The 15,518-nt window shown below is 43.7% G+C and overlaps 1 protein-coding gene across 1 annotated transcript in view; it reads left to right on the top strand.

Annotated features, from left to right (window-relative positions):
- Window positions 1–15,518, top strand: part of LOC115147486 (uncharacterized) — a 32,951-nt gene that overhangs the window by 10,785 nt on the left and 6,648 nt on the right. The window contains exons 2-10 of the mRNA XM_029689734.1: window positions 7,590–7,753; window positions 9,124–9,336; window positions 9,611–9,736; window positions 9,868–9,913; window positions 10,002–10,092; window positions 10,424–10,565; window positions 10,741–10,845; window positions 12,557–12,647; window positions 14,212–14,245. Coding sequence (XP_029545594.1) covers window positions 7,590–7,753; window positions 9,124–9,336; window positions 9,611–9,736; window positions 9,868–9,913; window positions 10,002–10,092; window positions 10,424–10,565; window positions 10,741–10,845; window positions 12,557–12,647; window positions 14,212–14,245 — 1,012 coding nt within the window. The remainder of the gene's footprint in view (window positions 1–7,589; window positions 7,754–9,123; window positions 9,337–9,610; window positions 9,737–9,867; window positions 9,914–10,001; window positions 10,093–10,423; window positions 10,566–10,740; window positions 10,846–12,556; window positions 12,648–14,211; window positions 14,246–15,518) is intronic.

The raw sequence follows: 15,518 nt of genomic DNA, 5'->3' as shown, positions 1-15,518 counted from the left end.
ATGTTCCCTTAAAAGACCTTTGCTTAAAAGAAACAAAAAACGGTAATAGTATGTTTTGTCCATCTTGAGACGCCGCAGCCAGTATACACTTCCTCAAAATAGTCTGAATTCATCTAACTCATGAAATCTGTCATTCATTTAGACTTTTTTTTGCTAAGGAGATCTTAGTCAAACAATTGTACATTTAACTAAGATGTTTGGTGCAGTGTTTTTCAAGGGAAAGGGGATACCTAGTCAGTTGTACAACTGAATGCATTTAACTGAAATGTGTCAGCCGCATTTAACCCAACCCCTCTGAATCAGAGAGGTACAGGGGGCTGCCTTAATCGACATCCACGGCACCTAGGGAGCAGTTGTTGGTTAACTGCCTTGCTCAAGGGCAGAACGGCAGATTTCTCCACCTTTCCAGCTTAGGGATTTGAACCAGCCACCTTTCGGTTGCTGGCTCAACGCTCTTAACCGCTAGGAAATGAGTGTTCTATCGTTGAATGACAACAGACACTTCATTGAAGAATCCCTACTGTTGACCAATAACCGATGAAGGGGTGTAGACTTTGGCTACCGAAATACGGCTTGCCTCGCGAAATGTTGTGTGCTCGTACAGCCACAAAAACACCTGCCGAAGACCAAAACAAACAAAAGCGTCACAAAATGTTGTCATAATTTGTGCACAAACTGTTTCGTCTGGGAAGCACACAGAGGCCTTTACGTAACGTAACATAACATAACATCCCATTACTTATATACCTGTTGGGTCCCAGAGGTCACACGCCCGGACGCACACACACACCCACGCTCGTCCTCTCTCCCGTTGCTCCTCTCTGGGTGTGTTTGAGTCTGGCTGCTAATGCCAAACAGATAGAGTTTCTCTTCCTTCCTCAGGCCCAGGCGACAGGCCTGCTGCTGGTTGGTCGGTGGGGGTTCTATTTCTGGACTTACAGGGCTCCTTCTTTAAGCCTGTGTCCCAAATGGCACCCTTTTCCCCATTTAGAGCACTACCGTCGACCAGGGGCCACAGGGGAGTGGTAGAGGATAGGGTTCCATTTGGGACGCACGCCAGTTCTTCCGTCTCTGAACATCTGTTCTGGCTGCCGTCACCTCACAGGCTGACCGAGGTGCATGGAATCCCAAGGCAAACATATTCCTTTACCCCTTCTCTCTGTTTTGTTTCATGTCTTTTGGCATTCTTTTTTATTTACATTGTTTTGTTGGAGAGAGAGAGAGGATTTGAAAACTAATCAAACAAATCCAACATTGATAACACCCATATCTGTTAGGTGCAGTGTGCAATCCCAGCAGCAAGATTTGTGGCCCGTTGCCATGAGAAAAGGGAAAGCAGTTGAGCACAAACAATATTATAAATACCACCAATATTTATCTGTTTATCGTCCCCTGCTATTCGTACTACATCATTTACACATTGCTAAAACATAGCTGATAATAACACTTGAAATGTCTATATTCTTTCAACCTTTTTGAGTGCGACGTTCACTTGTAATTTCTAGTAGTTTTTTGTTGATGTTGTTCAATTAGTTTCTTCTCACTTTTGTTTATTTCACTTGCTTTGGCAATGTAAACATAAAGTATGTTCCCATGCCAATAAAACCCAATGTAAACATACAGTATGTTTCCCATGCCAATAAAACCCAATGTTAACATACAGTATGTTTCCCATGCCAATAAAACCCAATGTAAACATACAGTATGTTCCCATGCCAATAAAACCCAATGTAAACATACAGTATGTTTCCCATGCCAATAAAACCCAATGTAAACATACAGTATGTTTCCCATGCCAATGAAACCCAATGTAAACATACAGTATGTTTCCCATGCCAATAAAACCCAATGTAAACATACAGTATGTTTCCCATGCCAATAAAACCCAATGTAAACATACAGTATGTTCCCATGCCAATAAAACCCAATGTAAACATACAGTATGTTCCCAAGCCAATAAAACCCAATGTAAACATACAGTATGTTTCCCATGCCAATTAAACCCAATATAAACATACAGTATGTTCCCAAGCCAATAAAACCCAATGTAAACATACAGTATGTTTCCCATGCCAATAAAACCCAATGTAAACATACAGTATGTTTCCCATGCCAATAAAACCCAATGTAAACATACAGTATGTTCCCATGCCAATAAAACCCAATGTAAACATACAGTATGTTTCCCAAGCCAATAAAACCCAATGTAAACATACAGTATGTTTCCCATGCCAATAAAACCCAATGTAAACATACAGTATGTTTCCCATGCCAATAAAACCCAATGTAAACATACAGTATGTTTCCCATGCCAATAAAACCCAATGTAAACATACAGTATGTTCCCATGCCAATAAAACCCAATGTAAACATACAGTATGTTTCCCATGCCAATAAAACCCAATGTAAACATACAGTATGTTTCCCATGCCAATAAAACCCAATGTAAACATACAGTATGTTTCCCATGCCAATAAAACCCAATGTAAACATACAGTATGTTTCCCAAGCCAATAAAACCCAATGTAAACATACAGTATGTTTCCCATGCCAATAAAACCCAATGTAAACATACAGTATGTTTCCCATGCCAATAAAACCCAATGTAAACATACAGTATGTTTCCCAAGCCAATAAAACCCAATGTAAACATACAGTATGTTTCCCATGCCAATAAAACCCAATGTAAACATACAGTATGTTTCCCATGCCAATAAAACCCAATGTAAACATACAGTATGTTTCCCAAGCCAATAAAACCCAATGTAAACATACAGTATGTTTCCCATGCCAATAAAACCCAATGTAAACATACAGTATGTTTCCCATACCAATAAAACCCAATGTAAACATACAGTATGTTTCCCATGCCAATAAAACCCAATGTAAACATACAGTATGTTTCCCATGCCAATAAAACCCAATGTAAACATACAGTATGTTTCCCAAGCCAATAAAACCCAATGTAAACATACAGTATGTTTCCCATGCCAATAAAACCCAATGTAAACATACAGTATGTTTCCCATGCCAATAAAACCCAATGTAAACATACAGTATGTTTCCCATGCCAATAAAACCCAATGTAAACATACAGTATGTTTCCCATGCCAATAAAACCCAATGTAAACATACAGTATGTTTCCCAAGCCAATAAAACCCAATGTAAACATACAGTATGTTTCCCATGCCAATAAAACCCAATGTAAACATACAGTATGTTTCCCATGCCAATAAAACCCAATGTAAACATACAGTATGTTTCCCAAGCCAATAAAACCCAATGTAAACATACAGTATGTTTCCCATGCCAATAAAACCCAATGTAAACATACAGTATGTTTCCCATGCCAATAAAACCCAATGTAAACATACAGTATGTTTCCCAAGCCAATAAAACCCAATGTAAACATACAGTATGTTTCCCATGCCAATAAAACCCAATGTAAACATACAGTATGTTTCCCATGCCAATAAAACCCAATGTAAACATACAGTATGTTTCCCATGCCAATAAAACCCAATGTGTACGTACAGTATGTTTCCCATGCCAATAAAACCCAATGTAAACATACAGTATGTTTCCCATGCCAATAAAACCCAATGTAAACATACAGTATGTTTCCCAAGCCAATAAAACCCAATGTAAACATACAGTAAGTTTCCCATGCCAATAAAACCCAATGTAAACATACAGTAAGTTTCCCATGCCAATAAAACCCAATGTAAACATACAGTATGTTTCCCATGCCAATAAAACCCAATGTAAACATACAGTATGTTTCCCATGCCAATAAAACCCAATGTAAACATACAGTATGTTTCCCATGCCAATAAAACCCAATGTAAACATACAGTATGTTCCCAAGCCAATAAAACCCAATGTAAACATACAGTATGTTTCCCATGCCAATAAAACCCAATGTAAACATACAGTATGTTCCCAAGCCAATAAAACCCAATGTTAACATACAGTGTGTTTCCCAAGCCAATAAAACCCAATGTAAACATACAGTATGTTTCCCATGCCAATAAAACCCAATGTAAACATACAGTATGTTCCCAAGCCAATAAAACCCAATGTAAACATACAGTATGTTTCCCATGCCAATAAAACCCAATGTAAACATACAGTATGTTTCCCAAGCCAATAAAACCCAATGTAAACATACAGTATGTTTCCCATGCCAATAAAACCCAATGTAAACATACAGTATGTTCCCAAGCCAATAAAACCCAATGTAAACATACAGTATGTTTCCCATGCCAATAAAACCCAATGTAAACATACAGTATGTTTCCCATGCCAATAAAACCCAATGTAAACATACAGTATGTTCCCATGCCAATAAAACCCAATGTAAACATACAGTATGTTTCCCATGCCAATAAAACCCAATGTAAACATACAGTATGTTTCCCATGCCAATAAAACCCAATGTAAACATACAGTATGTTTCCCATGCCAATAAAACCCAATGTAAACATACAGTATGTTCCCAAGCCAATAAAACCCAATGTAAACATACAGTATGTTCCCATGCCAATAAAACCCAATGTAAACATACAGTATGTTTCCCATGCCAATAAAACCCAATGTAAACATACAGTATGTTTCCCATGCCAATAAAACCCAATGTAAACATACAGTATGTTCCCATGCCAATAAAACCCAATGTAAACATACAGTATTTTTCCCATGCCAATAAAACCCAATGTAAACATACAGTATGTTCCCATGCCAATAAAACCCAATGTAAACATACAGTATGTTTCCCAAGCCAATAAAACCCAATGTAAACATACAGTATGTTTCCCATGCCAATAAAACCCAATGTAAACATACAGTATGTTTCCCATGCCAATAAAACCCAATGTAAACATACAGTATGTTCCCATGCCAATAAAACCCAATGTAAACATACAGTATTTTTCCCATGCCAATAAAACCCAATGTAAACATACAGTATGTTCCCATGCCAATAAAACCCAATGTAAACATACAGTATGTTTCCCAAGCCAATAAAACCCAATGTAAACATACAGTATGTTTCCCATGCCAATAAAACCCAATGTAAACATACAGTATGTTTCCCATGCTAATAAAACCCAATGTAAACATACAGTATGTTCCCATGCCAATAAAACCCAATGTAAACATACAGTATGTTTCCCAAGCCAATAAAACCCAATGTAAACATACAGTATGTTTCCCATGCCAATAAAACCCAATGTAAACATACAGTATGTTTCCCATGCCAATAAAACCCAATGTAAACATACAGTATGTTTCCCATGCCAATAAAACCCAATGTAAACATACAGTATGTTCCCCAAGCCAATAAAACCCAATGTAAACATACAGTATGTTTCCCATGCCAATAAAACCCAATGTAAACATACAGTATGTTTCCCATGCCAATAAAACCCAATATAAACATACAGTATGTTTCCCATGCTAATAAAACCCAATGTAAACATACAGTATGTTTCCCATGCCAATAAAACCCAATGTAAACATACAGTATGTTTCCCATGCCAATAAAACCCAATGTAAACATACAGTATGTTCCCCAAGCCAATAAAACCCAATGTAAACATACAGTATGTTTCCCATGCCAATAAAACCCAATGTAAACATACAGTATGTTTCCCATGCCAATAAAACCCAATATAAACATACAGTATGTTTCCCATGCTAATAAAACCCAATGTAAACATACAGTATGTTCCCATGCCAATAAAACCCATTGAATTGAGAGAGAGAGAGAGAGGCAGAGAGAGCTGGGGAGATAAAGTCCTTTCCCATCAACTTTATGTTCCCTATCAAAGTAGTGTAACACAAACAGCTTCTCTGCTGGCCTTGGATACCAGATTCACAACATGTGGTTTTCATTTCGCACCAGAAATGTTTTTTTTTCAACAATGTTGCTGCTTGTGTCATGTATACTCCCTCTCCGGCGCTCGAGGTCGGCAGGCTGCTCATTATTACGCACACCTGTCACCATTGTTATGCACGTTAGCGCCTCATCAGACTCACCTGGACTCCATCATCTCCCTGATTACCTTCCCTATATATGTCACTCCCTTTGGTTCCTTCCCCAGGTGTTATTGACTCTACTTGTGTGTCTTGTTTTGGTCTATGTTTGTTTAGTTATTAAATATTCACTCCCTGTACTTGCTTCCCGACTCCCAGCGTACACGTTACCGCTTGTTTCTTAGCAGTGTAAGTAGTGTTTCAGTCATTGTTTCTTTCTAACATAGGCTCAGTAAAATTGGAGGAAAAAAGACAAAACAAACTAATATAAACTAATAATATAAACTAATATGAGACGTTTAGACGAGGGTCGTTAAGTAGGGCACTGGAAAGCTTTGACACGGAAATTAGTTTCTTATTTGAAGAGATCAGGAAGTGCTTTCTAGCTTCAATCAGTTTCTCAAAGTTTCCCCAGAACTCAAATGGGTTTCACTTGAAATGAAACAGAATGAATGAGCGATCAGGCTGGTTCCACCAGGCTAGCATTTTCCAGATCGTGAGGCTTGAGTGAATAAGCCAGAAACAAGGACGCTGATGGAAATAAAAAAATGAAACCATTGTAGGCAGCCTCCCTATATGCAGGAATACTATGGACGCTGCCAGGCCCAGCGCCAATAGGTCTAGGCTGCTTATTAAATGGCACCCTTTTCCCTATGTAGTGCACTACTTTTGACACTATGGGCCCTGGTTAAAAGTGGTGCACTACATGGCGATAGGGAATAGGGTTCCATTTGGGACACAGCCCTAGAGCACAAGGTACAGGAGGTTATCAGGGTCAGGTAAGGGAAGCACCCAGGTGGCAGACAGACAGTGGGTGTTGAAGGGGAAGGTTCTGATCTGTCTGTGCTGCCCTCAACAGGCTGCAGTTGGTCTGGATTGAACCTTTTTCCAAAGGTCACCCTATTCCCTATATAATGCACTAATTCTGACCATGACTCAAAACAGTGAACTATATGATATAGGGTGCCATTTGGGATGCACTATATGAGTGTGTTGGGGGGGAGGGGGAAGAGTCTGTCATTTCTTCTTGTTAGGGCAACAAACACTTCCTGTACGGATCCACTGGTCCAATAGGTTTCCACCCAAAGAACAAAGGAGAATCTCTAGCAGCATGTGTACTGTACTGTGTTTTCTCTTCTCCTCCCTGTCCTCTCTATTCCTTCTCTTTTCCCTCCCGTCCCCATCTCAATGAGACTAACCTGTAGGGGACAGTGGGGTATGTTGAGCCATTTTTTACATTCAGCATCACTACGTCAAGGGAAATATAGTATTCTTTCTAACAACAATATCTATATATATTTCAGGATGTTGTGTATCCCTGGAAATAATCAGAATCCATTTAAACATGGATATATCTGGGCTGCTGCCTCCGCCTCTTCCTCCTTCTCTTCCTCATCTTTCTCCTCCCTGTTCTCTTTGTTCTCCTCCTCCAAAGTCTCTTTCTCAGTGAGACCAACCTGTATAGATAATGTTACAGAAGTAACACGAAACAAACACCAAAGTGTTTTCTTTGGTTGATTTGTGTTGGCTATCTGGTTCTGTGTGTTTCTAGATGGGCCAGGTGAGCAGGAGGAGCAGGGAGGAGGAGGAGGAGGAGGAGGAGGAGGAGGAGCTCCAGGTCCAGCCGCGGGTGGAGAGGTCCTGAGTGGGGAGGAGGAGTTGAGTGAGGAGGAGAAGACCAGAAGGAGAGCAGAGAGACGCAGGGCTAAGAGAAAGGTGAGTAGAACACACACACACACACACACACACACACACACACACACACACACACCTGTACGATGTCCCACCTATACCACATCATAATCAACCTGGTAACACTTCAAATTAAGTTGCTCTTATACCTGTGTAACCTGTAACTTTATACCGGTGTAACCTGTAATAACACTGTCAATACTACAGTAACATTGTTGCTACATAGTCATTAACAAATGTCTGTGTAATTAATCTTAATGAATTAATAATTAATGACGTAGTAGAGTTGAGTAATGGAGTTGGTTTTTGGTTTTGCACCAGAGGAATAAGGAACTAGTGACAATTTGTTTATCTCTATCATACCTGGTCCACCTGTCATTATCTCTGTCATACCTGGTCCACGTGTCATTATCTCTGTCATACCTGGTCCACCTGTCATTATCTCTGTCATACCTGGTCCACGTGTCATTATCTCTGTCATACCTGGTCCACGTGTCATTATCTCTGTCATACCTGGTCCACCTGTCATTATCTCTGTCATACCTGGTCCACCTGTCATTATCTCTGTCATACCTGGTCCACGTGTCATTATCTCTGTCATACCTGGTCCACCTGTCATCATCTCTGTCATACCTGGTCCACCTGTCATTATCTCTGTCATACCTGGTCCACCTGTCATCATCTCTGTCATACCTGGTCCACCTGTCATCATCTCTGTCATACCTGGTCCACGTGTCATTATCTCTGTCATATCTGGTCCACCTGTCATTATCTCTGTCATACCTGGTCCACCTGTCATCATCTCTGTCATACCTGGTCCACCTGTCATTATCTCTGTCATACCTGGTCCACCTGTCATCATCTCTGTCATACCTGGTCCACCTGTCATTATCTCTGTCATACCTGGTCCACCTGTCATTATCTCTGTCATACCTGGTCCACCTGTCATTATCTCTGTCATACCTGGTCCACCTGTCATTATCTCTGTCATACCTGGTCCACCTGTCATTATCTCTGTCATACCTGGTCCACCTGTCATTATCTCTGTCATACCTGGTCCACCTGTCATTATCTCTGTCATACCTGGTCCACCTGTCATCATCTCTGTCATACCTGGTCCACCTGTCATTATCTCTGTCATACCTGGTCCACCTGTCATTATCTCTGTCATACCTGGTCCACCTGTCATTATCTCTGTCATACCTGGTCCACCTGTCATTATCTCTGTCATACCTGGTCCACCTGTCATTATCTCTGTCATACCTGGTCCACCTGTCATTATCTCTGTCATACCTGGTCCACCTGTCATTATCTCTGTCATACCTGGTCCACCTGTCATTATCTCTGTCCTCCTTACCCTCCCTCAACACACCTTTACCATTCTCTCTTTACAGAGACAGAAAGAACGAAAGAAACTAGAGAAGGAGGAGAAGAGCACGGATGCTGAGCAGGAGGGAGGAGTAGCGTCCGAGTCTGAGAGTGAAAGTGAAGAGGAGAAGGAGGAGGTAGAGAGGGTAGTACCTCCTGCCAAGAACAAGCCCACGCCTCCTCTCGCTGTGTCTGGGAACAAGAGCAACCGCCAGCCCCCTGTCAGGACCCCAGAGGAGGTAGGGAGGGGAGGGAGGGGAGGTGAGGGAGGTAGGGGAGGTAGGGGAGGGGAGGGGGGGAGGAGGGAGGGAGGGATACACCAGAGAAACTAATAGATATAGGATGATAGAAAGTATTTCTTTGTCTCTTTCTGTCTATTATATCTGCGTCCCAAATGGCACCCCATTCCCTATATAATGCCCTACTTCTGACCAGAGCTATATGATTCTATGGGCCCTGGTCATAAGCAGTGCATTATAAGGGTGCCGTTTTGATTTATATCTCCTCCTCTAGGAGCCGGAGTGGGACGTCCGCAGTGCGTTTGTGGCCAACGCTGCCAGTCACATCAGACCCAAAGCCAGGACCAGTGCAGGCCACGCCTCTAGAGAGAACAAGGAGAACGAGGCTAGGACCAGCGAGGTGTGGAGGGCTGGACACACACGCGCGCACACACACACACACACACACACACACACACACACACACACACACACACACACACACACACACACACACACAGAGGCAGTATTAACTGAGTTGTCTCATTTCAGGTGGAGGGTTCAGACCCTGTGAAGAAGAAGGGAGTCTCACTAACAGGTGATATTAACACAATTGTCTCAGAATGATTATTTCTATTCACTGAAATGACCCCAGTTTAACACTGTATGTGTGTGTTCTCTTCCAGAGAAGGGTATTCAGCTGTTTAAGCAGGGCCAGTACTCTCAGGCTGTGGACATGTTCTCTGAGGCTATCCACTGTGACCCCAAAGACCACAGGTACACCTTAAAGCTTGACCTCTGACCCTAAATACAACATATCGCACCACTATGCTCTCTGACCTGAAATTAGATTTCTGTCAACTTGTGTTTTAATGTGTCCTCTCTCTCTCTCTCTCTCTCTCTCTCTCTCTCTCTCTCTCTCTCTCTCTCTCTCTCTCTGTCTCTCTCTCTCTCTCTCTCTCTCTCTCTCTCTCTCTGTGTCTCTCTCTCTCTCTCTCTCTCTCTCTCTCTCTCTCTCTGTCTCTCTCTCTCTCTCTCTCTCTCTCTCTCTCTCTCTGTCTCTCTCTCTCTCTCTCTCTCTCTCTCTCTGTGTATTTTTCTCTCTCAGGTTCTTTGGGAATCGTTCATACTGCTACTGGTGTCTGGAGCTCTACCCCTCTGCCCTGTCAGACGCTCAGAAGTCCATCCAGCTGGCCCCTGATTGGCCAAAGGGATACTTCCGCAAGGGGAGTGCACTGATGGGGTTGAAGGTCAGTGTCTGAGCTCTCTACTGTGAACGTGGACATTGCTGTGTGTGTGTCTGTCTGTCTGTCTGTCTGTCTGTGTGTGTGTGTGTGTGTGTCTGTCTGTTTGTGAAATCTGGCTCCATCTCCCATCTCTCCCCTCCCTCTCTCCCCCTCTCTTCCTCCCCTCTTCTCTCTCCAGCGGTATGGTGAGGCAGAGAGGGCCATGCAGCAGGTGTTGAAGTTGGATCAGAACTGTGAGGAGGCCTCCATTGAGCTCTTCAACTGCAAGGTCCTGCAGCTCATGGTGAGGGGAGACGGGTCAGGGGTCAAATCAAATCAAATTTTATTAGTCACTTGCGCCGAAAACAACAGGTGTAGACCTTACAGTGAAATGCTTACTTACAAGCTGCTAACCAACAATGCAGTTTAAAAAAAAGGAATAAGAAGAAATAAAAGTAACAAATAATTAAAGAGAAGCAGTAAAATAACAATAGCGAGACTATATACGAGGGGGTATCGGTTAGTTGAGGTAATATGTACATGTAGGTAGAGTTATTTAAGTGACTATGCATAGATGTTAACAACAGAGTAACAGCGGTGTAAAAGAGTGGGGGCAATGATTAGATGTTCAGGAGTCTTATGGCTTGTGGTGCCTTGCGGTCGGAGGCCGAGCTGTTGCCATACCAGGCAGTGATGCAACCAGTCAGGATGCTCTCGATGGTGCAGCTGTAGAACCTTTTGAGGATCTGAGGACCCATGCCAAATCTTTTCAGTCTCATGAGGGGAAATAGGTTTTGTCGTGCCCTCTTCACGACTGTCTTGGTGTGCTTGGACCATGTTAGTTTGTTGGTGATGTGGACACCAAAGAACTTGAAGCTCTCAACCTGCTCCACTACAGTCTCGTCGGTGAGAATGGGGGCGTGCTCGGTCCTCTTTTTCCTGTAGTCCTCAATCATCTTCTTTGTCTTGATCACGTTGAGGACAGGTTGCTGTCCTGGCACCACACTGCCAGCCCTCTGACCTCCTCCCTATACGCTGTCTCGTTGTTGTCGTGATCAGTACTACCACTGTTGTGTCATCGGCAAACTTAATGATGGTGTTGGAGTCGTGCCTGGCCGTGCAGTCATGAGGGAACAGGGAATACAGGAGGTGACTGAGCACACACCCCTGAAGGGCCCCCGTGTTGAGGATCAGTGTGGCGGATGTGTTGTTACCTACCCTTACCACCTTGGGGCGGCCCGTCAGGAAGTCCAGGATCCAGTTTGAGAGAGAGGTGTTTAGTCCCAGGGTCCTTGCTTATTGATGAGCTTTGAGGGAGCTATGATGTTGAATGCTGAGCTGTAGTCAATGAATAGCATTTTCACATAGGTGCTCCTTTTGTCCAGGTGGGAGAGGGCAGTGTGGAGTGCAATAGAGATTGCATCATCTGTGGATCTGTTGGTGTGGTATGCAAATTGGAGTGGGTCTAGGGTTTCTGGGATAATGGTGTTGATGTGAGTCATGACCAGCCTTTCAAAGCACTTCATGGCTACAGACGTGAGTGCTACGGGTCGGTAGTCATTTAGGCAGGTTGCCTTTGTGTTTTTGGGCACAGGGACTATGGTGGTCTGCTTAAAACATGTTGGTATTACAGACTCGGACAGGGAGAGGTTGAAAATGTCAGTGAAGACACTTGCCAGTTGGTCAGCGCATGCTCGCAGTACACGTCCTGGTCATCCGTCTGGCCCTGCAGCCTTGTGAATGTTGACCTGTTTAAAGGTCTTACTCACATCGGCTGCGGAGAGTGTGATCACACAGTCGTCCGGAACAGCTTGTGCTTTTATGCATATTTCAGTGTTATTTGCCTCGAAGGGAGATGGAAGGAATTGGGGGTTTATTCGATCGCCTTGTTATTGGATAACTTTGGTGTTGATTGGTGAACTTGTGATGAGCTTTTTTGTCTTTTCTGTTTTGTTTCTGAGATCTGCTCTGATATCAGTTTATCAATTCACCCCTTCTCTCTCTCTCTCCTGTAGGATCTGGGTTTTGAGGAAGGGCAGAGTGTGTTGCTGTTGGAGAAGTTTACCACGGTGCAGGCTGCTCTCGGCTCCCCTGAGGCTGTCAGAGGTATAGGGACAGGCTGCTCTACCAGACCCCACCACAGGAGTATAGTATAGACAGGCTGCACTACCAGACGCACCACAGGGGACATAGTATAGACAGGCTGCACTACCAGACCCACCACAGGAGTATAGTATAGACAGGCTGCACTATCAGACGCACCACAGGGGACATAGTATAGACAGGCTGCATTACCAGACGCACCACAGGGGACATAGTATAGACAGGCTGTAGAACCTGACCCCACCACAGGGGACATAGTATAGACAGGCTGCACTACCAGACCCCACCACAGGGGTCATAGTATAGACAGGCTGTACTACCAGACCCCACCACAGGGGACATAGTATAGACAGGCTGCACTACCAGACCCCACCACAGTGGGCATAGTATAGACAGGTTGCACTACCAGACCCCACCACAGGGGACATAGTATAGACAGGCTGTACTACCAGACGCCACCACAGGGGACATAGTGTAGACAAGCTGTACTACCAGACCCCACCACAGGGGGCATAGTATAGACAGGCTGTACTACCAGACCCCACCACAGGGGGCATACTATAGACAGGTCGCACTACCAGACCCCACCACAGTGGACATAGTATAGACAGGCTGTAGAACCTGACCCCACCACAGGGGACATAGTATAGACAGGCTGTAGAACCTGACCCCACCACAGGGGACATAGTATAGACAGGCTGCACTACCAGACCCCACCACAGGGGTCATAGTATAGACAGGCTGTACTACCAGACCCCACCACAGGGGACATAGTATAGACAGGCTGCACTACCAGACCCCACCACAGTGGGCATAGTATAGACAGGTTGCACTACCAGACCCCACCACAGGGGACATAGTATAGACAGGCTGTACTACCAGACCCCACCACAGGGGACATAGTATAGACAGGTTGCACTACCAGACCCCACCACAGGGGACATAGTATAGACAGGCTGCACTACCAGACCCCACCACAGGGGACATAGTATAGACAGGCTGTACTACCAGACCCCACCACAGGGGGCATAGTATAGACAGGCTGTACTACCAGACCCCACCACAGGGGGCATACTATAGACAGGTCGCACTACCAGACCCCACCACAGTGGACATAGTATAGACAGGCTGTAGAACCTGACCCCACCACAGGGGACATAGTATAGACAGGCTGCACTACCAGACCCCACCACAGGGGGCATAGTATAGACAGGCTGCACTACCAGACCCCACCACAGGGGGCATAGTATAGACAGGCTGCACTACCAGACCCCACCACAGGGGGCATAGTATAGACAGGCTGCACTACCAGACCCCACCACAGGGTTCATAGTATAGACAGGCTGCACTACCAGACCCCACCACAGGGGGCATAGTATAGACAGGCTGTAGTACCAGACCCCACCACAGTGGGCATAGCCATTGCATTTAAATGAGTTTGATTTCTGATTTACCAAATATACTACAACAATATAGAAATACTTACTGTACATCAAACATTGATTTGTTGTGAGGTTTCGCTACAATGTTTCATAGTAAAGTGAACCTTTTCCTCTTCCTTCTGCAGTGGTGGACCTCTCCTCCCCTGAGGACTCTACTGGGTGAGTATGTTAAACTCTGGGTATCATACCTGGGTTGTTAGTGTGACTCTATACTATGTTATCCCACTGAGTTAAAGTCTAGACATTAGCTATGGGAGCTAACATGAATCTTCAAGTCTCAGACGAGGTTATCTCGTCATTTGAGACCAGCTTGAGACCACCCCCACTCTGTTTATTATTCGTCATCTAAATGGTCGTATAATCCATTATTTAATTTACATCCCTACAGTTATTGAAGCTATAGACTGTCCCAAAGGGCCCCCTATTCCAGCGTTTCCGTTATGAAAATGTGGCGCTGGACATTTGCAAGGAAGCGTTTGAATTTACCGGACATTTTAGAAATTTACCGGAAACTATCTGCATTGGGTGCGTAACCTGATCAGGGCGTCCACCCACGGTGCTCAGAATGACAGAAATCACATTCAAATTATGGTAATTCATATTAACAGAACATGCAAGTCGAAGATGCAACAATGTGTCATACTTCTTACCGAATTCTGATGCACACTTTGAAGATGTTAGAATAACTGTCCACATTTACTTTCCCTCAACCAACAAGACGAGTAACAAACAGCAAAATCACTAGCCTGTCAATGTACTATCCCCCATAGTAGAAAAGTTCACCTATTCTATTGGTCAATTTGTGGAGAAAGAAATAGCCTATACCAAACAGACTCTGGGACAGTTATGGGAAGATAGATCCCAAATTCATTCAACCAGTAGGACCAGGCTACATTAAAAAACATTACTTTTTAATGAATCTGATTCAGAGCAGAAGGTTTAGATCAGATCTCTAAGCATTTCTGTGAAAAACCCAACGATAAAGCCTTGCGTTCCTATAAACCTTTTTTGGATTCGTGCTGTTGATGGTAGGTGCACTTGATTCAGCAGCCCTAGTGTCGGGAAGGCAAGGTGTTTCCATTTTAAACCATTTCATGTGTCTAAAGGTAGAACTCCGCCTACTCGGCAGGCCCAGAGAGCAAATCAAGTGCACCTGTAGGCCTACCGCTGGCCAATCAGATAGCTCAGATCACCGTGTCTGCACTGTTTCCTCGCTCCATAGACTGTAAAAAGAAGCCTTGAACTCACAGCAAAGTTGATCATGTGAGATTTCTAAACGTTTATAACCATGAGTACATTTTACATTACATTTTAGTCATTTAGCAGACGCTCTTATCCAGAGCGACTTACAGTAGTGAATGCATACATTTCATTAAAAAAAAATCCGTACTGGTCCCCCGTGGGAATTGAACCCACAACCCTGGCGTTGCCA

The sequence above is a fragment of the Salmo trutta genome, chromosome 14 (assembly GCF_901001165.1).
Source record: "Salmo trutta chromosome 14, fSalTru1.1, whole genome shotgun sequence".
NCBI lineage: Eukaryota > Metazoa > Chordata > Actinopteri > Salmoniformes > Salmonidae > Salmo > Salmo trutta.
Note: the sequence above shows the minus strand (reverse complement) of the source record. Positions and strands in the feature narration are given on the sequence as shown.